Source organism: Chionomys nivalis, chromosome 3 (genome assembly GCF_950005125.1).
Source record: "Chionomys nivalis chromosome 3, mChiNiv1.1, whole genome shotgun sequence".
In the NCBI taxonomy this organism is placed as follows: domain Eukaryota; kingdom Metazoa; phylum Chordata; class Mammalia; order Rodentia; family Cricetidae; genus Chionomys; species Chionomys nivalis.
In genome coordinates, this window is record NC_080088.1 from 4,714,482 (window position 1) to 4,739,036 (window position 24,555).

Here is a 24,555-nt window from a genome sequence, read left to right on the forward strand (position 1 = left end):
ATTTGATAGGCCAGCCCTTAGGTGGGTGGAGTAGACAGAACAGAATGCTGGGAAGAAGGGAAGTGAGCTCAGATGCCATGCCTCTCCTCTTCAGGGCAGACGCCAGGTCAGACATGCTGAATCTTTCCTGGTAAGACACCACCTCATGGTGCTACACAGATTACTAAATATGGGTTAAGCAAGATATGAGAGTTAGCCAAGAAGAGGCTAGATATAATGGGCCAAGCAGTGTTTAAATGAATACAGTTTGTGTGTTGTTGTTTTGGAGCATAAGCTAGCCAGGCGGCCGGGAGCCGGGTGGCAGGAACGCAGCCCGCTGCTCTTCACTACAGTGATGCTTTCTATGCTTTTTGATACATACAGAGCAAAGCCCTTTGTTAGACAGACGCGCAAACACATGCAGACTCACAACAGACAGACAGAGAGCATGGACAGACACGCAGATATACGCAGACATAGGGATGAAGTCACAAAACAACATCCAGACTCACATGACAGAGGACAGACAGACACAGACACACAATGGTCAGACACAGGAACAGAGTCACAAGACAGCATCCAGACTCACATAACAGACAGACAAGAGGATAGAAGACACAGGGAGCATGAAACAAAATTCCAATCTGGATGTGCTCTTGCTGATGACTCCAAGGGGAAGCACTTTTATTTCTCTCCTTAATGTGTTATTGGTGACTCAGAGTTAATCATCTATGTGTCGAATCCACACAGCACAGGAGACCTCCTGCCCATTTTATACGTTGTTCTTAAGTAGTTACCTTGCTGTACAATAGCTCTCTTGAATGTCTCCTTCTGACCTGAATAAAATGGTGTCCTCTGACTTAACATCTCTTCCTCCCTCATATAATCTACTTGCCAACCATGAACAGTAGACACAATCTCTTTTGAGGACTCCATGGTCAAAATGCAGGGAATTAGTGTCCATGGGGTGCACGGTCCTATTTGCTACATCTATAATGAAACTGCTATACCTAAGGCTCCAGGGAACAATGCAGAAGATGAGGTGGTAAAGAGCTGGGGGACCAGAACACCTGCTGCTAGATGATGCCTGAGAGACATGACCAGGAAAGCACACCCACAAACCTCGACAATATGGCTGCCTGAATAAAATCTGTACAATTACACCATGGACATGGTAATCAGAGAGGGGAGATTTCTCAAGGCCCCACCCCTACATGAGGAGCTACAGGCAATGAATGGCAGAGAGGGAGAGAGTCAGTCTTCTCCAGGGACATGCCACCTACCGGGTTATTCAACGCCAAGTGCTCAGCCATAAGCAGACACACAGAGGAGCAACAACCACCCAGTAGGGTGTATATAACATGAGAGGGAGCCAGGGGGACACAGTGGGAGGGTGGGTGGGGAGAGGTAGAAGTGATGGAAATACAGTACTCGTATATGAAATTCTCAAAAATGCAAATGTTTCAATTTTATAAAGATGGATAAATATCTTTCATGAGGAATTGGATTAATTGCCATGAGAACAGGCTGTTAAACAGCAAGGCTAAACTGCGCCGGGCAACTGCTCCTGGGTAGATGCTTGCCCAGCATGTGTGAGGCCTGGGGCTCAACCAGAAATGTAAAAAAAGAAACGAAACCAAGGATGGGGACACTGCCTGCCACCCCGACAGTGAAGGGGTGGAGGACACGGACTGGGAGCTCAGAGTCATGCTCAGTTACATAGGAAGTGTGAGGCGAGGTCAGACTGTGCGGCCGCAAACAACAGCAACCAAGTCCCCAAGCCCAAAACAAATACCAAGCAAGCAAGCTGGAAGCAGATGAGAAGCCAGCAACAAGCCGGCAGTGTTCTACTGTCCTTACTGCTAACTGGCCACGGTCCTGAGACCAGAGCTCCTACCTCCCCCCTGCTTTTTCTCTGCCGACCCCTCCCTACGCTCCCTCTCATCCACCTGACCCTGGCCAGACAGGCTTCCATTCAGTCATCCCGGGTCCCTGTCCTACCGACCTACTTCAGTCATCACCAGCCCTCCCCTTTGGGAAATTCCACCGCAGACTCTATTACTGGGCCGCCATGGTTGTTCTCCCCGCTAGCGACTTTTTACTTATCCTGGAGGGTTGTTTCTCTTCCGACATTTCACGGGCAATGCTAACTCAGTCTCCCCCATGTTTCTACAAGCCAGTAAACTGTCCAAGCCAAAAGTCTCAAGCATCCTTGGCTGCATTTTCAGACCACTACATTCAACCTCCAGACGGATGGCTGGTCCCCAGTTTAGACGGCTCCTCTCAACGGGCTTTGTTGCCAACTCAGCACTGCTTCGTGAGCAAACCACTCTGACATCCTTAGACCGGCCTTCTGGCTTCTGCTCTTGCACAATATAGCCAGGCTTGCCACAGTCAGAGTGATGTTTTCTGAAGATGGAGTATGATCACATGACCGCTCTGACTAATAGGGCAGCGTGAGGTCAGAGATGGTCAGGGCTCTATGCCCATCCTGACAGCCTTTGGTCTCCATCTTCCATCTCATTTCTGAACAGAAGGATAGGAAGAGGGGCCATGGCAAGAATAAAGGTGGCAGTTTTCCAAGATGGCTGACTTCTTCCTCCCGCTCCTGATTAAAACAAAAGCCGGCAGCTTTTGTCTCGCACCAGCAGGCTGCCTGCTGATGGACGAGGCCGTCCACACAACAGCTGCGAACCAATCAATCACCTGTCTGTCTTCAAACTGACCAAGCTAGTGCAGTTGAGACAGGAGCCCCTGTGCTGTGCGAGGGTCTTTTCTCCGTGTCTGCCGTGTGTGTGTGTTTCCTCACCCCAGCAGACGCCGCCTTCAGCTGCTGACTCTGCTGGGCTTCAGACTCTTCCCTCTTTAACTGACAAACAGGGCTGGAGAGATGGCTCGGTGGTCAAAAGCTGCTCTAGCGAAGGACCCATCAATTGCTACCACTCACGTGGCAGCTGACCACCATCTGTAACTACAGGTCTAGGGGAACCAACGCCCTCTTCTGTGGGCACTTGGCATACATGTGGTGCACAGACACACACGCAGACAAAATGCCCATAACACGGAACAGACGAACGAATGAACGACACTGGTCTTCCAGTGCAGGTGTCTCAACCTAACATGAGGGCGCCCCTGAGAACCTGTGCATCTGCAGCAGCACAAGCACATTGGGTGGAGGAGAACCTCAGCGTAACACAGACCGGCGGCATTTGCTTATCCTTGCTGAGCAGATGCAGCCGACTGTGGAGGGCTGCTGTGAAGTTGCTAAATGAGGCTTATGGAGCAGCTGGAAGCAGCTCACATTGCTGTCGCTGGGCGGAGTTTGTTACTGAGCAGCGGACAGGCAACAGAATGGACACAGCTGCAATAGATATGCACCCACAGAAACAGCCGTGGCAAAGCAGCCAGTGCATGGCTGGGGTGGGGGGTGGGGCGCTCTTTCCCTGCAATGACAGTGGACAGTCTCGACCCAGCATCATCTGCGGAAGCATGATTATTGGCATACAGTAAAATGAAGCGCTGGACAACAGCTCAGCCAGCAAGCGCTTGTCATGTGATCACGAGGCCCAAGTTTGAACCCCAGCACCATGAAGAAAGCTGGACATGGTGGTTTGTCCTGGAACCACAGTGCTGGGGAGGGAGAGACAGATGGGTCTCAGAAGCTCAGTGGCCAGCCAAATAGCCCAGTCAGCAAGTTCAGATTCCAGGGAGAATATCTGTCTCAAAAAATAAGGCAGGTGATCACTTCTGAAAAACAATAACTGAGGCTGAAGTCTTGCCACACCCACACACCACCAGACCACCACCACTGACCAGTGCCGGAGTATTCTAAATATTCTACAGATCAACCCACAGGTGAATACCCTCTGATGGGAAGCCCCACTGGCAAAGACTGTGGGGTCACTGACTGCAAATGATGGCTGTTTCTGTTTCTCATTTCTCTCACATGCCAAGATAATCCTTCCCTGACAACAGCTATGGGTATTTTTCCCACTGCTTGTGTGTTTATCTCATGAAAATACTCCAACTACTGGGCACACATATAACTGTGGGTGGTCAGGAAGATGACTTCTGCTTAAATGTATAATTCTGATGAATAGAAATAACACTAGAATATTTTTCACTACTCAGACTCATATAGGAAAGTAATAGTCACAAAGACAGCTAATTTTAGAATCTAGAACAAATTCAAAGCAAACTGGTTGCCCCTGGAGACAATTTCCCAGGTGTTTACTGCTAATTCAAGGCCAGGCATAAAACAACTTTGGTAGACATAAGCCCCTGCAGTAATGGACTTTCTGCACACTCTCCTAACCTCGAGGTCCAGCCAACCACCTCTTTATTGTGCAAGTCCCGAGTCTCAGGGTCACTGTCCGTCTGGGAACCCTGACCACGCAGAGCTGCATGCCTGCTTTACTCACCATGCCTGGTCAGCGTGGCCTCCCCAGCCTGAGGGAGACTGTGACCAGTATGGCTCTGCTTCCTATTGTTCACTCAAGAAGTGCCGTGTGACCCTGAAAATGTGATTCATATTCATTCACAGGCTTTGCTGTAGAAGAGAAAAGCCAGAGAAGTATGGGTGCGTGTGCATGCGTGCGTGCGTGTGTGTGTGTGTGTCTACAGAGAGGTGGCTATCTGGTGTGAGAGCTGTGTAGATGAGATGGGCAGCTATGTAGAGTACATGGCTGTGTGGAGAGATGCGGCCATGTAGAGCAGTGTGAAGGTATCTACACACTGTGTGAAAACAGGTGTGACTGCATGTAGAGATGTGTGGCTATGTAGGAGAGAGGTGGACGTATGTAAAGAGACATGTAGCTGTCTGTAGAGAGATACAGCTGTGTGGAGAGAGAGTTCTAGAGAAGGATTTCTCTAAGATGAAGTAAAATAGAAGATTATCATCAGAATGTGTGTGCTTTCTTATTTATCCTGCAGATAGAAAACGTCTAGCCCTCTAAGTCCCAGCTACTCTGAAGGCATTCTCTTTGCTACCCTGGGTGCCATCCTGGGAGCTGGTCTTCCTGGGCTCTGTTACACCGCCACCACCACCCACCTACCTGCCACCATCACCTCCTCCACCACCCACCATCAACACCACCACCTCCACAACCACCACCATCTACCATCACACACTGGCAGAGCCATCCCAGTTACAGAACTGCTATTACAGAACAAAGTGTTATTATTATTTCTCAGCAATCCAGCAGCAGCAGCAGGACTAACGGATTCAGTGGCCAGGTCTGTCCCTCCTGGTTCTAGGAGAGAATTCCTGTTTGGGTGGCAAGGCATGCTATGTGGCTTCTTTTAAACAAAAGATTTTTATTTGTGTTTTCCACTGAACATATTAGTGTGTCTGTAACATGAATGTGTGCATGTGTGTGTTGAGTTGGTGAGAACCGGGCATCAGATCCCTTGGAACCGGAGTTCCAGGCAGTTGTGAGCAGCCAGACAGGGATGCTGGGAACAAAATGAGGTTCTCTGAAAGAGCAGGAAGAATTCCTGATTTCTGGCCAACCTCTCTAGCCACAGGCACCAGCCCCCTTCTCCCTCCTGGGGCAGCACAAGAGCCAGAAAGAAGCGCCCAGAGTCTGCAGAGAACCTGACTCCACTGCGCTGGACCTGGATGTGCCTCGGCCCGCATACTGACCAAGACTTCCCACTCGTCAGCTTTTACTTGTGTTTGGTTTCTGATACACCAAGGTTCACCTCTGCAGAATGCCAGCCTGCACATCCCAAGCAGTTTCTCAGTGCTGAGGCTTGGGGATGATTTGAGTGTCCCTCAGGGCTTTATGTGTTGACCTGAATCCTCTGCTTTGAGGTGTTCAGGGGATGAAGTAAGCCGACTATGGTATCCTGAAGTGAGTTCTGGTGTAACAAGGGTTAAATAAGGGCATAGGGTGACATCATCTTACTTCAGAACTGTACAAGCAAGGAGGATGCCCCAAATGTGACCACTATAGGCTATGCCATCAGAACCTTAAGCCCAAATCAAACTCCCTTCCTTATAATGGCTACTGGCAACAGAAAATGGACTAGCACACCTGGTAAGACCAGCCACACAATACAACCCAGGGACAGCTCCCCGTGCCCCTCAACTGCAGTGGGCAATGCCTCAAGATCTGCAGGGACAGCCCACACTGGCTGCTACAGCATTTCCTTCGGGGCTCCTGCCTGACTTCTGCCCCGGGTAGCGCTGGTGAAGGCAGCATCTCAGCGCTTCCCAGCCTTTGGCCAACACCAAGTGAGGAATGAGCTGGGACCACACGGGTGGGCAGGCGGTACACTTTCCTCCCACACACCCTGCTCCCTACACGTGCTCTCTGTCTCATCACCAGGGCCTTGTATAATCAGTGTGGATGTTACTCTGGGGGCGCCCATCTAGGTTCAGAAGCTGACCATGGTAGCCCATGTTCCTAGCAACCTGGAGGTTATCAGAAGTGAAGCAGACTTGCTAACTGGGAGCTCCAAGGGCTACACGGGACTCACTGTCTCACTTAGCCATCACCAGGGAAGCTTCCTCTTGCAGCAGAAGGGAACCAATGGGGAGACCCACGACGGACAATGTGACTTTGGAGTGCTCAGATGAACCCTCCATGCAGGGCTCGGGGCTCAATGCAGAAGAGGAGGCAGAGGCGGGAAGACAAAGGGTGGGTGCCTCCATGGAAACAGCATTTCCCAGACACAACAGGACTGACAGGAAAATCCACACAGACAGTGGCAGCACAGGGCCTGCGGGGGCAGTCAGATGGGGTCTCAGCTCTGAGGGGAGGAAATGGACACAATTTCCCAGCCCTAACCAAGAAGCTTCTCCAGTGGCATCAGTTCAAAAAGGGAAAGTTTGTTTGTTTTCTCCAGTGGGGTCTCCCTGGGCATAGTAACCACATCGAAGGGAACCCACATCCAGTAGGGGGGGTCCCCCTGGGCATATTACCACACTGAAGGGAGCCCACATCCAGTAGGGGTGGTCTCCCTGGGCATATTACCACACTGAAGGGGCTCACATCCAGTAGGGGTGGTCTCCCTGGGCATATTATCACACTGAAGGGGCCCACATCCAGTAGGGGTGGTCTCCCTGGGCATATTATCACACTGAAGGAAGCCCACATCCAAGGGGGGGTCCCCCTTGGGCATATTACCACACTGAAGGGGCCCACATTCATTAGCAGGTGGTCAACACAAAGTGAACTCAATAGTATTTTTGTCTCATATGACTTTGTTTGAGCTTTTTTTCTTTCCTGGCCTTTTGCTCGTATATTATTGTTTTCTGACAATTTTGTGTTTTTATGGTTTTTGGTTTTGTGTATCCATATATGTTTGTATGTGCTTTTTCTTTTTTATTCTGTATTCTTGTTTGTTTACCTATTTGTTTCCTAAAGAGAGAGAGAAAGAGAAAGAGAGAAAGAGAAGAAAGAAAAGAAAAGAAAAGAAAAGAAATAAAGAAAGGAAAGAAAGAAAGAAAGAAAGAAAGAAAGAAAGAAAGAAAGAAAGAACATGGAGTTGGTAGGTTGGAGAGAATCTGGGAGTTGAGGGAGGGGAAACCATGATGAAAATATATTGTCTGAAAAAATTTTCAATTATATATGTATATATGCATAAATATATATGTACACATACACATATAAATAAACAGGCATGAACAGATGCAGTCACAGCCCACAAGTGCATGGGTGTGGGGATGAATGGGGTGGGCATCTGGGCCAAAGAACAGGCTAAGAAGGCAGTGTGTTATGGGAATGCATCCAGCCAAGAGTCTTTTGGGTACCAGCCCCTAGGGCTCAGTCTGAAGTGCTACACGTGGACCAATAGTGTACACGGGAGGCGTGCTTGCTCTGTTGGGCTGTGCTCAGAGCTCTGTTCACAGCATCCAGCGCCCACAGAGCAGAGGATCGCGGCTTTCTACCTTATTGTGAGTGTTTCCCAGGTAAGTATTTGCTGTCCTTTATTTGGGCTCTCATGGGCTTCCTCAGTTATGCCTACAGCAGTGTGCTTGCTTATGTGGTTAGATGTGGTTTCCCTTTCCAGCGCCCTGACGCTCAACCACAGATAGCTGATGGCTGAAAATGGCGCGCACCAGAGAGTACAGCCTGGTGTCCTGATGTATGTCAGAACTGTGAGGCCATCATAATCAGGCAGACTCACGGGACTCCCATCCCACACAGATCGTGTTCTTCCCTTTGCGGATATGAGGAGGATCGAATGAACACGCTTGGAGCATGGTTGAAAGACTGACACCAGGTGAGCAATGCCAGGTGAGCAATGCCCGGGGACCTGTGAGGAGGCTCCAGGAAGAGGTAGAGTTCACCCAGGTACATTTGTCCCCTGGATTGCCCTTGGACATAATTTCTACAACAAACATTTACATCCAATTTACAAGACATGTGTACTCCTGTTGGATGTCTGGACACAGCTCTAGAACCCAGTCTGGTGGAAGGACACACTGGCTGCTGTCCTCAGAGTGCCCTGAATCTGGATACGGCCATCTGCCTTGCTTTCATGCTTTCTGAGACCGGATCTATCCGACACAGCTGGGCGACTGTGTTTGAGTCGGTCTGTTCTGGGAACATTAGCACGTGCCTACTGGCGTTCACATGTGTTCTGTACTCAGACACCTTCCTGGGATCATGGCTTCCTTTGTTACACTCATGTATAAAGCAGACTGAGACTGAAGTAAGACTGTCCCCAGCATTAGACTGTGATCTGCCCCAGTTCTCTCTGATGGAGAACTGCATAGGTCAAAAACCCCAATGGCACTTTTCTCTTTTTCTTTTTTTCCTTTTTGAAACAGGTTTTCTCTGTATAGCCCTGGGTGTCCTGGAACTAGCTCACAAACTCACAGCAATCTGCCTGCCTCTGTCTCCCAAGTGCTGGGACTAAAGGTGCACATCACCACCCGTCTTATAAACAAAACCTCTGACCCCTGGCTGAGGCAAGCATTTCTTCCCAATCCTCCTCCATATACCTTGCGCCTCGTCGTCAGCGTCAGACTCTTCCAGAGAGACCTGAGGCTGGGCTCTCACCTCCAGGTTTCTGCTGAGCCAGCTGGTCTGCTCCAAGGAGGAGCCAGCAATGGTCCCCACTGCTTCGAGGATTTTCTGAGTGATTTCCTGGAGGGCCAGCAGAAGAAATGGGACTTAGTTAGGAGAAGGACAGTTCAGGTCCACCAGAGACAGGATACAGGCTGCCGATGTGAGCCACTGCGGCACCACTAGACTTCCAAGGAGCCACACCGACAGTGAGAAGCCAGTGGGATGACAGATGTCAATGAAGGTTCTCTGCCTAAAAGATACCAAATACAATGACATAAACATTATTGAGACTTTGCAGTCTCTTTTCCTACCCAGGCTTTGTACTCCCATGTGTAGTGCACACTCAGAGGATGTGTGATTCTGAATGGTCACACCTCAAGTCTTCACTCAGCTCATGGGGACAAAAGACACAGAATTGAGAAGTCAAAGGACTCTACATGCACCGCACCGTCTACTAAGCTGCTACACCAGTCCTACCACGCCAGGTCGAAAAGGGGACATGGAGTCACTCACGATGAAGTCCTCCTCACGGGCATGGTGGTGACACTCCCTCTGCCTTAATCCTCAGCAGAAGCAAAGCGGCCTGGGCTGATTGCCTTCTGCTGTGTCCTGCCTCCCCTTGTGCCCCGACAGGCAGAGAGCCTCAGAGCAGTTCTCTCCTTTGGTTTTGTTTTCCTCAGTCTCTCTGTCTGCAGAGCCGGCACACCGGAGCACCCGCTCTCACACCTGCACACACACACACACACCAGCCTGAAACTCTGGGACTACCATGCTAGGTAAACAGTCAGAACTGAAAGAAGCTGGAGGAAATCCAGCTGGAGAGAGATCCCCCCACCCCCGGTTTGATTACTAGAATTAAAAAAAAAATTCTTATTATGAGTTGTTAAAACAAAAATTATGTCAGGCAGTGGTGGCTCACTCCTTTAATCCCAGCCCTTGTGAGGAAGGGGCGGGCAGATCGCCGAGTTTGAGGTCAGCCTGGTTTACAGGGTGAGTTCCAAGACAGCCAAGGACACACAGAGAAACACTGTCTCAAAAAGTCAAATCAAACTAAATCAAACCCCAAAACCCACAACACACACACCCAAAACAAACAAACAAACAAAACCCAAAAACCAAAAAATACTTCTGGGCCAGAAATGCTTTCCCAGCATGCACCAAGGCCAGGATTCTATCCTCCTCTCCCCCACCCTACAAAGCCAACAACCAACAAAGAAAGAGCCAGTTCTGCCACAGTGCTTTGATAAAGCCCTAGAAATTAGGATCTGTTTTTAAAAATTGTCTTTTCTAGTTCTGGCTTCCTATAGTTATATGATGCCAGGAGCGAAAGTAGGCTGCTTCCAAAGTGCTGGGCCCACCTCCTAAACCGTGGCCTGGGCCAAGAGACTCAGCTCAGTACTGTGGTTGTAATCGGTGGTCGCAGCTCAGTCTCCAGGGTGTTTGCTGGCTGTGGCTTCATCCTTTCTAGAAGGTACATCACTGCTTTGGGCAAAACAGAGACAACTAAGAGTTTCTCCCCGCCTATTTTAGCCAAAAGTATAAAGAAATCCACTTTCCTATTTATATAAATTTACTATTTTATGGGCAAGTGTTCTAACCCAAAGCCGGGACTTGTGGCAGGGCCTCTAGGAAGACTTTGGTAACAATGAACCGACAGTTCTTGATGGCGTCACAAGATGTAGGTCTCACTTCTAGAGTTGATTCTGATGGCTCACTGGCCTTGGATAAAAAGATGTCAGGAGGTTGACAGGATGAACCGCCTAGCAAATCAGACAAGCTGATCTGCCGGGAAGATTCCCAAGCTAGCTGAACGGCCTGGAAAAGCCAGAGACTAGCCAAACTCCCTGGAGAAGCCAGACACCAGCCAAGCTGCTCAGAGAAGCCAGAAGCAGGCCTGGAAGAAGCTCAGATCAACTGTGCTGCCAGGAAAAAGATACTCACAATCCTGGATCTGCTGCAGGATCTCAGTGTGCTCCAGGGTCCCAGCTGTCACTCATGCTGGGGAGGGTTTGTGTGATATTTTTGAGTAACCCCTCACCCATATTCCTGTAAGTAACTCCAATAAAACTCATTGGTTCACCATGTTGGACTTTGGTGGGTTCCTTCCTGCAGCCTGTCATTGGTTCCTATCTGGGGTGGGAAGATGTCTGTTCACCCCTCCTCAGGAACAGCATCACACACAGACTATATGCTAAGAACAGAATTCTAGAGGATTATTAAGTGCTATTTACACTTATCAGATATTTTAAACTTAAGAAATATAACTTTATTTGTTCTTTGTCTGTGCCTAGGCTGACGTGGACATGAAAACATTCACAGTAGATTTGAAAAGCATCAACAGTGCACATGGATACTGTCACCGGAGCTCAACAGCGCACACGCATGCCGTCACCAGAGCTCAACAGCGCGCACGGATGCCATTCAACAGTGCACACGTATGCCATCACCAGAGCTCAACAGCGCACACGTATGCCGTCACCGGAGCTCAACAGCGCACACGGATGCCGTCACCGGAGCTCAACAGCGCACACGCATGCCGTCACCGGAGCTCAACAGCGCACACGCATGCCGTCACCGGAGCTCAACAGCGCACACGCATGCCGTCACCGGAGCTCAACAGTGCACACGCATGCCGTCACCGGAGCTCAACAGTGCACACGCATGCCGTCACCGGAGCTCAACAGTGCACACGCATGCCGTCATCGGAGCTCAACAGTGCACACGGATGCCATCACCAGAGCTCAACAGTGCACACAGATGCCGTCACCAGAGTTCTCTAATTATAAAAGTTCTAAACTATACAGGGAGATCCGCAAACCACTGGTTTTATAGAAATGATTTATATCTAATTAAGCTGGCTATAAAGAGGGGGCACTATTCATATTCTAAGAACAGAACAACACACATATAGAAACCCAGAATCTAGGACTTTATGCTCAGAACAAAGTCATGGTTGGCAGGAGATAGTGTCTTTGTGTTCTAACCACCACTAACTTGTCCATGCTCACAATAACTTCCCATCTGCTCACGCATGTAGCCCTCATCAAGTTCAAGGAGTCGCACACACAGGAGGGTAGGGCGGAGAAAACAGTTACAGAGTAGAAATTACAAAAAGATAAAAACTGGCCCACTCTTAACACAAGCCACAAAAACCAGTGGGTTTAAATTAACCAACAAAGGTTTTTATATAGCAAGGAAAGCTCTTGTGGGTTTTGTTATTTCTTTCCTTGGAGAAATTAAATCTTAAAAAAGTCACTATATTTAAGCATCTGTCTGTTTGAAGACTGGCTTTAAATCCTCCCCCCACCTCTCAATAGGGTCTCATACAGAACAGGTTGTCTGGCTGCGCCAAGAACCGCCATGAACTCCCAATCTTTTGCCTCGCTCTTCCTCCTGAGATTCAGGGTGTTTGACTGCATCTAGCATAGTGGGTTGAAGATCTATATTTTCTTAACTGCACTCTGTGATCATGTAAAAGCTAAACTGCAAGGCACACTTAAAAAGTAATCACTTACATGTGTGTGTTCTCAATTTTTAATAATTTACTTAGGTGTACATGTGTCTGTGTGGGCGGATGCTGACACAGGTCGGAAAAGGGGGCCAGATTCCCTGGGGCTGGATACAGTAGGTTGTGAGCCACCTGATGCGGGTGCTGGGAATCGGCAAGAGCAGTGTGCGCTCTCGATAGCTGAGCCAGATCTCCAGCCCTCAGTGTGTATGAGGCAGGCAAGAGCAGAGAGGGTGGCTTAGCCACAGGGCCTCCACTCAGCTTCGGCTCTGAACAATGCACTAAAAACCTGCTGATAACCTGGGGCTCCCACAGCACCAGAATAACTGTGCTGTTTTAAACAACAGGACCGTCACTCCCCACTGTCAGCCCCTAGGTACTGCCCCATTTCTACTCAAGCACATGTAGACCACATCCTGAAACAAGAGCGAAGGCAGCTCTGGCTTGAACTCGTGCGGTGTGTCCTCCGTGAGCATCTCAAGGAGGTTCTCCCTTTCCCATCTTCCGCCTGTGCATATTTGGGTGTGGTTATGATTAAGATCAGATGCATCCAGGCGGAAGGACTTGGGAAATGAGCAAAGGCTTACATAATCCAAGCCTGTCAATCAAAACAGAGAACCACCCATGTAGGGCCTTTTGACAACCAAACTCTGGCCTGCTCTTGAAGGAGTTCCCTAACAGCCAGGGCTGGTGAGCACTGTCCTCAGTGGCTGGCTGACCCTGGCAACAGATGGGGGCTTCCTTGCAACTCTCCTGGGCTACAGTGCACTCACTCCAGTTCCTTGAGTTGGACCCAGGACCCGAAACACCCAGCCCAGACCTGACTGCTGGTAGCACGTTTAAACATTTCACAGTTCTATGGATTTTGTTTTTTGTTTTTTTTTATATTTTGTTTGTTTTTCAAGATAGGATTTCTCTGTAGCTTTGGCTGTCCTGGAACTCGCTCTGTAGACCAGGTTGGCCTCAAACTCAGAGAGATTCACCTGTCTCTGTCTCCTGAGTGCTAGGATTAAAGGTGTGTGCCACTACCTCCCGGCCAATTCTATGGATTTTGCCAGAACTCTATAGATGTTGCTGCAAACAAAGACAACTCCAGCTTATGCATCTTATTTTAGCTTATTACACCCACAGTTGCAGCTCAGTTGGGTGTGGTAAGTATGACTTCAATCCAGCACTTGGGAGGCAGAGCCAAGCAGGTCTCTCTGGTTTCTGAGGCTAACCAAATGCTACACAGAGAGACCCCAGCTAAGAATAAGCAAACAAACAAAAAACAGCTATTCTTGAAATTCTCTATGATTCAAGTCCAACTTAATATGACAGGGCAACACAATGTGGAGGCTCTTCCATCCTGTACTCTTGTTGAGGCCATGTCAGGCTTAACTCGAATTTGAGCTCCTTGATGGGAAGCCCTGTGGAAAATTGCTCAACTCTAGACTGGAGGCTAAGATATCCCAGCTAACACAGCTAACAAGCTCTTGCCTGCTGGTGAAAACCTCCCCCTGCAGCAGCAGAGCAAGATGCCAGGACTTTTTTTTTTTTTAAGATTTATTTATTTATGCATATGAGTACTCTATTTGCATAAAAGCCCGAATGACAAAAGAGGGCATCAGATCCCATTATAGTCGGCTGTGAGCCACTGAGTGGGTGCTGGGAATTGAATGCAGGACCTCTGGAAGAGCAGCCAGTGCTCTTAACTGCCAAGCCATCTCCAACCTCCCGGGGTGTGGTTTTTGTCTTTAAAAGCCTTTTGGTCTAAAAGCTCTGGGTTCCGCTGGGGTCCTGACTGCCTGAGTGTAGCTCTAGTCCACTGGATTAAAGACTTCCGTGTCTGCACGGTCATCTCTGGCAGGCTCATCATAACATTTATAAAGTCTACTTGATCGGTTAACAAATACGAGACACTACATTCTAGTAAGGAACTTATAATAAACATTTTCTGTCTGATTTTCGTTAAATGTGATGCACTTTCCTGAAAAATCCAAGTAGCGCTTTCACCCTGGGTCATATAAAAAAACTCTTAACAGAAAATTCTTAACTTTTACATTTTTTTCTTTTTTTAGTTTTTTTTTTTTTTTTTTTTTTTTTTGGTTTTTCGAGACAGGGTTTCTCTGTGGCTTTGGAGCCTGTCCTGGAACTAGCTCTTGTAGACCAGGCTGGCCTCGAACTCCCAGAGATCCGCCTGCCTCTGCCTCCCGAGTGCTGGGATTAAAGGCGTGCGCCACCACCGCCCGGCTTTTTTTTAGTTTTTTTGAGACAGTGTTTTTCTGTGCAACAGTTCTGGCTGTCCTGGAATTGGATTTGTAGACCAGACTGGCCTCAAACTCACAGAGAGATCAGGCTGCCTCTGCTTCCCAGGTACTAGGATTAAAGGTGCGCACAGCCACGACTATATTAAAAATTTACTTTATGTCTATGAGCGTTTTGCCTGCACGTATGCCTATGTACCACACATGTGCCGGGTGCCCACGGCGCTAGGAGAGGGTGTTAAACTCCCTGGGTCTGGAGCTATGCATAATTTGGTGGTCTGTCCCATCTTTGCGCGACGCCCCCTGGACCCAACAGCTGGGAGGGAGCCCTAGTCTCTGCCAGAGACAGTGGTTGCAGGGCACAGGGGCCCAAGGTAAATCTACTTATGCATTTCCAGGCTTTTGTTCTGGCCTTTCTAAACCTAACAGTTTTCGTCAAAACTGTACATAAACTAAAGTATGTCTAAAACTGTTTTCCTTAGGCTAGTGTGAGCCTCCCAGCCAAGCCTTAGCGGTGGGGTTCTGGTGAGAGCAAGGTCATGAACCTGCAGGGTGAGCTTTACTATGCTTTCCTGAAAAACAGGAAGTAGCCCACAGATTCCCCACAGGGGACTATTTCAGTTGGTGTGGTGATCATTCTCTGCTTGAATTCTGGCGAGTAGCCTGCTGCTAAATGCTGATTCCCGGACTTTGTTGTTTCCCTCTGTTCCCGATTTCCAGAGAATAAGTGGTAATCTGTTTTGTTTCCCTACTGATTTCTCAAATCCTCCTCCACCTAGAAAAACAACTTCCATTGCTTGCCTGTTGGAACACTGGAACAAAATGTTGCCTATTTAAGCCAATGAAGGGCTTTAAGATTTATTTATTTTTATTTTAGGGTATTTTGTTTGCAATTATGTCTGTGTGCCGCATGTATGCAGTACCTTTAGAGGCCATAAGAGGGCACCAGATCATCTGGAATTGGCATTACCGACAGTTGTAAGAGGCCATGTGGGTGCTAGAAACTGAACCTGGGTCCTATGCAAGAGCAGCCAGTGCTCTTATTCACTGAGCCATCTCTCCAGCCACAATGAAGAAGTGAAAGCAGGAAGCTCACCTGTCCCTCATCCAAACCCCATCCTCTCAGAGAATCTCCAACTAAGAAAAGGCACCAACAGCCCAGTTGCGCATTCTTGGTGGCTGCAGCCGCTCCTCCCCTGAAGTTGCCAGCAGCCCAAGACCATACTGGGCACCATAGGGCCCAGCCATGACAAGCTCAATAGGGGCCAGAGTCTCAATAGTTTACCCTAAGGCAATAAGTGGTTCCAAGAAAGATCACAAACTGAGACCACCCAGTAATAGAGCATCCAAAGGAAATTCCTAATGTTCCTGCCATTGTAGATAGAATCACCGGCCAGCACACACTCATCGCTTTTTCAGCAGGACACCCCAAGACTAACATCTGCCAATCAGGGTTCTTGAATCTTAGAAATCCCTTACCCCAACCTCTGATATTATAGAAAGCTGAGAGAGGTGGACACGTGGAGAGTCCGAGTTCAAACTTGAATAGGAATAAAGTCTTTTATCTACAGGACTCCGTCTCCTGGTTGGATTTGGGGGACTCTGTGATCTGGGCATAGCAGGCACAGACCTCGCTTATGGAGGACATGTCATCACCCCTTGCCTACAGGGTATGTAAGCTCCCTGCTTTAGGCACGTGATTTCTCCTGCCCCTTCTCCGGCCTTGGTCCCTGGGGGCTGGAGAACTCACCCAGGAGTTGCTTTACTCAGAATAAACCTGTTCTTTTACTATTTCAATTCTGCTTACCTGGCTTGATGAAGAAACCTACTATTGAGCTACAGAAAACCTACTACTTGTCTCAAAATAAAAATTTTGAAATCATTTGGTATATAGTCTGGCAGTCCTAGTTAATTCTAAGCATCACAAACACAAAGGAGACAACAGTCATAGGCATGGTAGCACAGGTTCTGGGGGACTAAGGCAAGCAGACCATTTCTCAAAAACCAGGGGCTAGGAGGAAAGAGAACTAGATTAAGAGTCCACCAAGAGACAAATGGATAAAGAACAGTGTGGTACAGTGGGATTTCACAGAAGTGTGAACAGTGGGATTTTTACGCATTCATAAGGAAAAGGTGAAATCATGACATTTGCAGAAAGATGGATGCAATTGGAAGTCATTATGTTAAGTAAAATAAGCTAGACTCAGAAAGCAAACTCTGTGAGTTTTTTTATATGTATGTATGTACACTATGTTTATAGGTGAGCTTTCTATATGCATGTACTATGTCTACATGTGAGTTTTCTATATGTATGTACACTATGTTTATAGGTGAGCTTTCTATATGTATGTATGTATGCTATGTGTACATGTATGTATGTGTGCGTCATGAAACCAGAAATAGAATTGTGAGAGGGGTAGACGAGATCTTAAGTGTCAGGAGCCATTTTCCCAAAAAGTATAGCAGGGACCATTGTCCTGAGGATGTTTGCGGAGAACCCCACACCCCAACTGTATTGAGAACTGTTTGTTGGCAGAGCCCACTGCACACCCAACTATCTTGAGAGCTATCTGTTAGCGGAACCCACCCCACATCCCAACTATCTAGAGAATTGTTTGTGGTTGGAATCACAAAAGGAACGATTCTGCTTGCATAGAGAACACTAGGTGTGTCGACTCGTGACCGACTAGTGACCAAGTGTCGACTCGTGACCATTGCTGTCCCGGCAAGATCCCTTCCTGCCCTTGCCATGCCCCTGCCCCCATCCCAAGCCAAATTCCTCATTCAAGGGCTATATAAGCCACAACCATTGCACTAATAAAGTGAGACCTTGACAAGAACTCTGCTTGGTCTCCTTCCTGTCTCCCGTCCATGTCTTTTTCAGATAGCGCCTCTTCAGGACCCTGGAATAACTGACCTGCTGGGCGGGTTACACTTAAGGAAGGTAGACGATGGTGAGGATGATGGGGCACACACAGTACAAAAGAGAAGGGTGACTGACTAGTGGTGGGGATGGAGGGGAGTATGGGGGAGAGGAATGGACCAGAACGAACCCTAACGACACCGTGATGAAACCCATCACTTTGTGTATTAACCTGAGATTAACAATAATGGTGAGGAGGAAAAGCAAGGGCTAGGATGCAGCGTGGTGGGCTGCAGAGCACGGCCCTAGCGCCTGCTATGTGCAAACCCCAGGGCTGACCCCAGTCCCGCAGGAGAGGAGGGGTGGGAGAACACAGGAGGACATGTCAAAGTTCTGGCAGACATTGTCCTAACATGGGGACTTGAGCATCTTATGTGCAAGTGTAATAGGGCAAGGCCGCGCAGAGCTCCTCTATCCATGGTTCTCGCTCAGACCAGTTCAGGTTTAACTAGAATTTGATCTCCTTGGTGGAGAATCCTGTGGTAAATTACCTACCTCTATTCTAGGACCCAGGGCCAAGATGCCCCAGCTAACTTAGCTCCTATTAAAATGCTTGATGGTGAAAACCTTTCCCTGAAGCTGCAGAGAGAGATACCAGGAAGTGGCTTTTGCCTTTAAAAGCCCCTTGGTCTAAATGCTCAAGGCTACAGTTGGGTCCTGACTACCTGAGTGTAGCCCTGGCCAATTGGAATAAAGGCTTCAAGCTGGCTCTACCTGTGTCTGAGTGGTCATCTCTGGTGGGCTCCCTGTAACATTTGGTTTTGGAGTCAAGGAATACTGTATATCTGTGTTTAAACTGAAGCCTTTGATAAAAAATACAAATACCCATGGACTTAGTCAATATTAGTAACTGTAGAATAATCATATTTTAACTGTATCATGGCTTTTTTTTTCTTTTTTTGAGCTAGAGTCTGGGGATTTCTTGGACCTCATATCAGTTCCCAACCCTTAAATCCTGGGATTATAGGCACGAGCAGCTGCATCTGGGTGAGTTCTACTGTTTCTAGTATTTTTGAATTTTCTTATGAACACACATTGCTTTTATATTGGAACAAAGAGAAGGATTTAAGGAAAGCATCCTTGGAGAAGTATCTGTGCTTCACAGACGTCAGTGCCCAGAAGGCAGTTCTAACATGACAAACTTTGAGAGCCCCCAGACAAGCCTGCTGGAACTCACTACCAGAGGAGACTCAGAAGACAGGCAAGGCTGACATGCAAGTCTGTGGATGGTTTCTCTGCAGCGCTAAGGACCGCGGCACTGCGGGGCGGCCGACCTTTGCAGACATTCTCACATCCACACCTCCATTCTCACAGACACACCTCCATTCTCACATACACACCTCCATTCTCACAGACACACCTCCATTCTCACAGACACACCTCCATTCTCACAGACACACCTCCACTCTCACAGACACACCTGGAGGTCTTTTTGATCCTTCTTGCTCTCCAGGTTGGGCGTTCTCACCACAAAGTCATTCAGCATGCTGTTGGGAGACAGACAGCTTCTGGTCAGATGGTTACAGAAATAAAATAAAATAAAATGTGTTTCTATAGGAAACACTGTGTCCCTGTGCGTGTAAAGATGCCATACCTGAGAAGCAGAAAATACCCAGGGGGAGCCAGGTTCAGCTGCACAGACTCCTTCAGGACGCCCAAGAGTGCAGGAAAGTTCTCCTGCAAGTCTGGTACAGAGAGCCTGTTTGTAAAGCAGAAGCAGGGAACAACAATCTCAGTGCGACAATATAAGCATGTTTACTTAGAAGCACATTTTAGATGCAAGAACGCAGATAGGCAAACAGTGCATCTGACTGGCCCAATGCTTGCCTGCTGTACTTTTTTACAGTCTGTGCAAGCTTGGCTTTAGCACTGCGGCAAGCATCTGCAGGTAGAGTACTGGAATTCAGCTGCTGACATGTGGGGTACTCTGGGTTTTACTGTCATAAAATAAAAGCCTCAACCAGCTGGCCAGCTTTCCTCTCTGGCTGTGCTTGTCCGGCACTGAGGACAGCAAGCATCGTGGGTAGTAAGGATGTAGCATAAAGGAAGGTGACACTCGCTAGTGACCGCTGCCAATGGCAGCTCTCAAGCAGCGAGGATGCTGATGTCACCACTACACGGCCAGGCAGTTAGCACAGTTCGCCAAAGCTCAGATGCAGTCAGGGGCCGCAGGTCCACACGCTGGCACCTACCTGGCTCCCTCTTGTTCCCCCTTGGTGGTTCCTCCTCTGCAGCAGAAGGATGACAAGAACCTAAGCTGAATCTGCTGGGCAGCTCAGAGCACAAAGGCCTCGAGGTCAGCTGTTATCACAACAGCTCTGCCATCCCAAGGAGTGGCCTGACTAGCCCAGAGGACTGCAAAGACTCGTGGTGAAGACTGACAACTAGTGTGAATTTAATCATCAACCCCGGGACTGCAGGACCACAGCCCTCAGTTCACCTGTCATCAACCCCGGGACTGCAGGACCACAGCCCTCAGTTCACCTGTCATCAACTCCAAGACTGCAGGACCACAGCCCTCAGTTCACCTGTCATCAACCCCAGGACTACAGCCCTCAGTTCACCTGTCATCAACTCCAAGACTGCAGGACCACAGCCCTCAGTTCACCTGTCATCAACCCAGGGACTGCAGGACCACAGCCCTCAGTTCACCTGTCACCAACCCCAGGACTACAGCCCTCAGTTCACCTGTCATCAACCCAGGGACTGCAGGACCACAGCCCTCAGTTCACCTGTCATCAACCCCAGGACCACAGCCCTCAGTTCACCTGTCATCAACCCCAGGACCACAGCCCTCAGTTCACCTGTCACCAACCCCAGGACTACAGCCCTCAGTTCACCTGTCATCAACCCAGGGACTGCAGGACCACAGCCCTCAGTTCACCTGTCACCAACCCCAGGACTACAGCCCTCAGTTCACCTGTCATCAACCCAGGGACTGCAGGACCACAGCCCTCAGTTCACCTGTCATCAACCCCAGGACTACAGCCCTCAGTTCACCTTTGGGCAGATGTAGGCTATGAGGAGTGGGAATGGCCGAGAAGTGTGAACCAAGGAGACTGTACTGAGTTGTCAGACATGTTTACTATGAACCCCGTCCCCTACAACTCTAATGGACAGGCTCATGTGTTTCAAACACATGGTTTCCAGATGATGGCGCTGTTTAGGGATGCTGTGGAATTTGGCTGGCTGAGGTGTACGCCCCTCCATCCCTCACTTATCCCAGCACAGACAGCCCTGGCCAAGCTGTACCAAGGATAAAGCAATAGAGGCCCAGCTAAAGGATCTGTGCATGCTGGGGAATCCCCTGCACACCAGCTTCAGTCCACATAGAAATTCAGCTGAGTAAACCAAACCAGAAGTCACTGGGCATAAACCACAGGAGGCCCTAAAAACCATTTCTCCTTTTTCTAAAAGGGGCCTTTTTCACTTTCCTAACTGTGGGTCTTTAAAGTCCATATCAATCTGAGCCTTTTCCAGCTTCAAAGGCCCCATGAAAAGCTTCAGGGATGCAAACTATCCAAGGTCAGCTCAGCTCCTCAGAGAAAGAAAAGGACAGATGCTGAGGCCACGCCCCTACCCTGAGGCCACGCCCCTTCCTGGGGAAGAGTGAAGGCACTGAGGATCTCTCTGAACTCAAGCCACACTGCTCCTTGGTGGCACCTGAAGTGCAGACTTGCCGGAGGAGATGCTCACCTCTGGATGAAGGCATAGCAGAACTGCAGCACAGGAATGTCCACCAGGGGCGATTTCTGAAAAGGAAGGTAACACCAGTGACCCAGGCCGGGAGGAAGGCAGAGAAGGCAACACTAGTGACCCAGGCCGGGAGGAAGGCAGAGAAGGCAACACCAGTGACCCAGGCCGGGACCAAGGGAGAGAAGGCAACACCAGTGACCCAGGCTGGGAGGAAGGCAGAGAAGGCAGCAACACTGGTCACCCAGACCAGGAGGAAGGGAGACAGTCAGAGAACTCAACAGAAAACTCAGGAGGTCTGCAGCTGCTATGGTCTGAATGGGAAACCGTCTCCCACAAACTCATGTTACACACTGGTTCCCCAAAGGGAGGTGCTATTCAGGAGTCTGTAGGACCTTCCGGAGGTGAGACAGACCTCTCACTGGGGAGGGAAGGAAGATGAAGGTGAAGGTGACAAGCCTTTGAAGGTCACATCGTGGCCCCTGGATGGGCCTCCCATCTCTTTTCCTGGTCTGCTGTGACATGGACAGTCTCCACATACATTCCTGATACTACCATGAACTGAGCAGCTCACAATGCCTTCCCTACCATCATGGATGGAGCCTTATGAACCATGAGCCAGATACCTATGGCTTTCCTTCCTCAAGCTGTCTGTTTTGTAGCCAAGTGACATGAAACCAACTCTCAACTAACCTGAAGAAACACAAAGAGGTAAAGAGGTCCTACTAGCTGCCGTGTGTCCTGGCAGCAGAGCTAGCCCGTCAAGGGCATTTCCTGACACCACTTCCTGAATACACTTGGCCAAGATCTCCTGCTCCTGTGTCCTCAATCCCTGCTCCTCTCTGGCTCAGTGGCCTTAGTATCTAGGGACACGAGTGGGAGAAAGCTGGCCACTGACCTTGGGAGACCCAGAGGCAGAGCTCCAGTGAACAGTGGAGGCATCCGTGCCCTTGTAACTTCTGCCCTTTAAGCACTTGGCTGATTCTGTAATCTGCCCCTCAAGTATTTTTAGGGTGACATCCTGTGGTGGTCTGAAAAAAAAATGGTCCCCATAGGCTCATAGGGAGTGGCACTATTAGGAGGTGTGGCCTTCTAGGAGGAAGTGTGTCACTGAGGGTAGGCTTTGAGGTTTCAAGTATGCAAACCAGGGACTCCCTGTCTCTTCCTACCGTGTGTGAACTCTCAGCTACCTCTCTAGCTCTATGGCTGCCTGCATGCCGCCATGCTCCTGCCATGACAACAACAGACTAAACCTCTGAAACATGAGCCATCCCCAGGTCCATGCTTTCCTTTGTAGGAGTTCATGGTCATGGTGTCTCTTTAGAGCAACAGAAACCCTAACTAAACCCTTTCTTTCTTCCAATTATTTTCCAACCTGGAATACAAACTGAAACAACATTCAGTCTACTCTGTTTCCAGTTCATCTGCATGCAGTTCAAGTGTGTGCAATCCGTGTGTGTGCAATGCATGTGTGTACAATTCATGAGCATGCAGTTCATGTGTGTGCAATCCATGTGCATGTAGTTCATGTGTGTACAACCTCCGTGTGCAACTCATGTGTGCAATCTGTGTGTATGTAATTTATGTGTGTGCAATCCATGTGCCTGCAGTTCATGTGTGTGCAATCCGTGTGTATGTAATCCATGTGTGTCCAATCCATGTGCATGCAGTTCAACTGTGTGTAATCCGTGTGTGTGCAGTCTGTGTGTGCAATTCATATGTATATAGTTCGTGTATATGCAATGAGTGTGTGGGAAATTCATGAGCATGCAGTTCACATGTGTGCAATCCGTGTATGTAATCTGTGTGTGCAATCCATGTGCATGTAGTTCATGTGTGTGCAATCCATGTGTCTGCAGTTCATGAGTGTGCAATCCATGTGTGTGCAGTTCATGTGTGTACAATCCATCTGCATGTAGTTCATGTGAATGCAGTTCGCGTGTGTGCAGTTCAAGTTTACAATCCATGTGTGAGCAACTCGAGTGTGTGACTAGAAAAGGTCTTGATAAGGACTCGATAGATGGTTAGGTAGAAACTCGCCAGTACAACTCACAAGCTTCACAGTTCACTCCTGCTCCCCCCCGAGACTGAAGGTCTCATCCACTCCAGCATCCTCAGATGGACACTGGCTGAGAAGGACATCCAGAATGCTGTCCCCGGCTATCTTTAGTTCCTTCAACAGGCACATCTGATCTGCTAGCCTTGGGCTCGCCGTTGTGACAGCCCCAGTTCCATAGAGCTGGCGACTTCACACAGACAATATCTGAACCCTGGAGCACAGACGTCCCGGCTACCTGCAGCCCCTACTGGAGACCACACCAGTGAACCTGTAAATGCTTGGCTTCGTGACTTTCTTCTGTCCTGGAACTACACTCATGCAACCTTTCCTACAGTTGGACACGTCCTTCAGGATAACTTAAATATGTGTTCCTGGACCACTGTCACTCACACTTTGGCTCAGACAAACTATTTTCCTATTTCTTTCAAGCAGAGCTGGTTTACGGTCATCCTCCAAGCCTTCTGTGCTGCAGCTCATACGGTCTCTACCTTCCCCTACTGTCTGGATAAGCTTATTCTGACTGTTTTCAGCTTGCCCTGGACAAACTTTCTCGGCTAGGTGTTGACATTGTGCTGTAAGAGCTACAGCCATCAACACCAGCTGAAGCTGTGTCGCTCAAGTGGCTGCAGAGAAAGCACAAGGTTGCCAGAGGAATCCACTGTTTATCCCGAACAGTCTCTGCGCACACTCCTCACCGGCTTTCCTGGAGCCTTTCCTTATCCGAGCTGAGAACTATTAACACACTCGCTGTCCCTGAGCGTGTGCCTTCCACAACTTTCGTCCTTCTCAAGGACACGTGGTCCTTTGGAAGCAGCACCACAGGAAAGCCTGACCTCTATTTCCTAGGCTCTACGGGAGGGTCAGGTCTGACTTCCATGAACACCGACCAGAGAGCTCATCCAGATGGCCTCATCTCATACTCGGACCCCTCCTGCCTGCTCCACTGAGACCTCCCACCTTCCCTGACCCATTTGATCCCATGTTCCTGTCCTTCCCTAGTCTCCCCCCTTCCTTCGTCATCAATACACACACAAATGGAAACTGAGCCCAGCACCTCCCCTGCCAAGGTGGCTATTGAATGGTGGACCTATGCCTGTCTTACACTCTGCCCTTGTTTGCGCTCC

General features: G+C 48.9%; 1 protein-coding gene across 10 annotated transcripts in view; it reads right to left on the reverse strand.

Annotated features, from left to right (window-relative positions):
* Dop1b (DOP1 leucine zipper like protein B) overlaps positions 1-24,555 on the reverse strand; it is a 94,123-nt gene that overhangs the window by 11,171 nt on the left and 58,397 nt on the right. For 6 of the 10 annotated variants that reach the window (XR_009056806.1, XM_057764016.1, XM_057764009.1 and 3 more), the window contains 5 exons: positions 21,376-21,431; positions 19,872-19,907; positions 19,274-19,378; positions 19,100-19,166; positions 8,936-9,080 (listed from right to left, as the gene is read on the reverse strand). Coding sequence is in view for 9 of the 10 variants with exons in the window: in XM_057764016.1 (XP_057619999.1) it covers positions 8,936-9,080; positions 19,100-19,166; positions 19,274-19,378; positions 19,872-19,907; positions 21,376-21,431 (409 nt within the window). In the remaining variant the exon portion in view is untranslated. The remainder of the gene's footprint in view (positions 1-8,935; positions 9,081-19,099; positions 19,167-19,273; positions 19,379-19,871; positions 19,908-21,375; positions 21,432-24,555) is intronic. The other 4 variants (XM_057764015.1, XM_057764014.1, XM_057764013.1 and 1 more) reach the window with 2 other exon arrangements.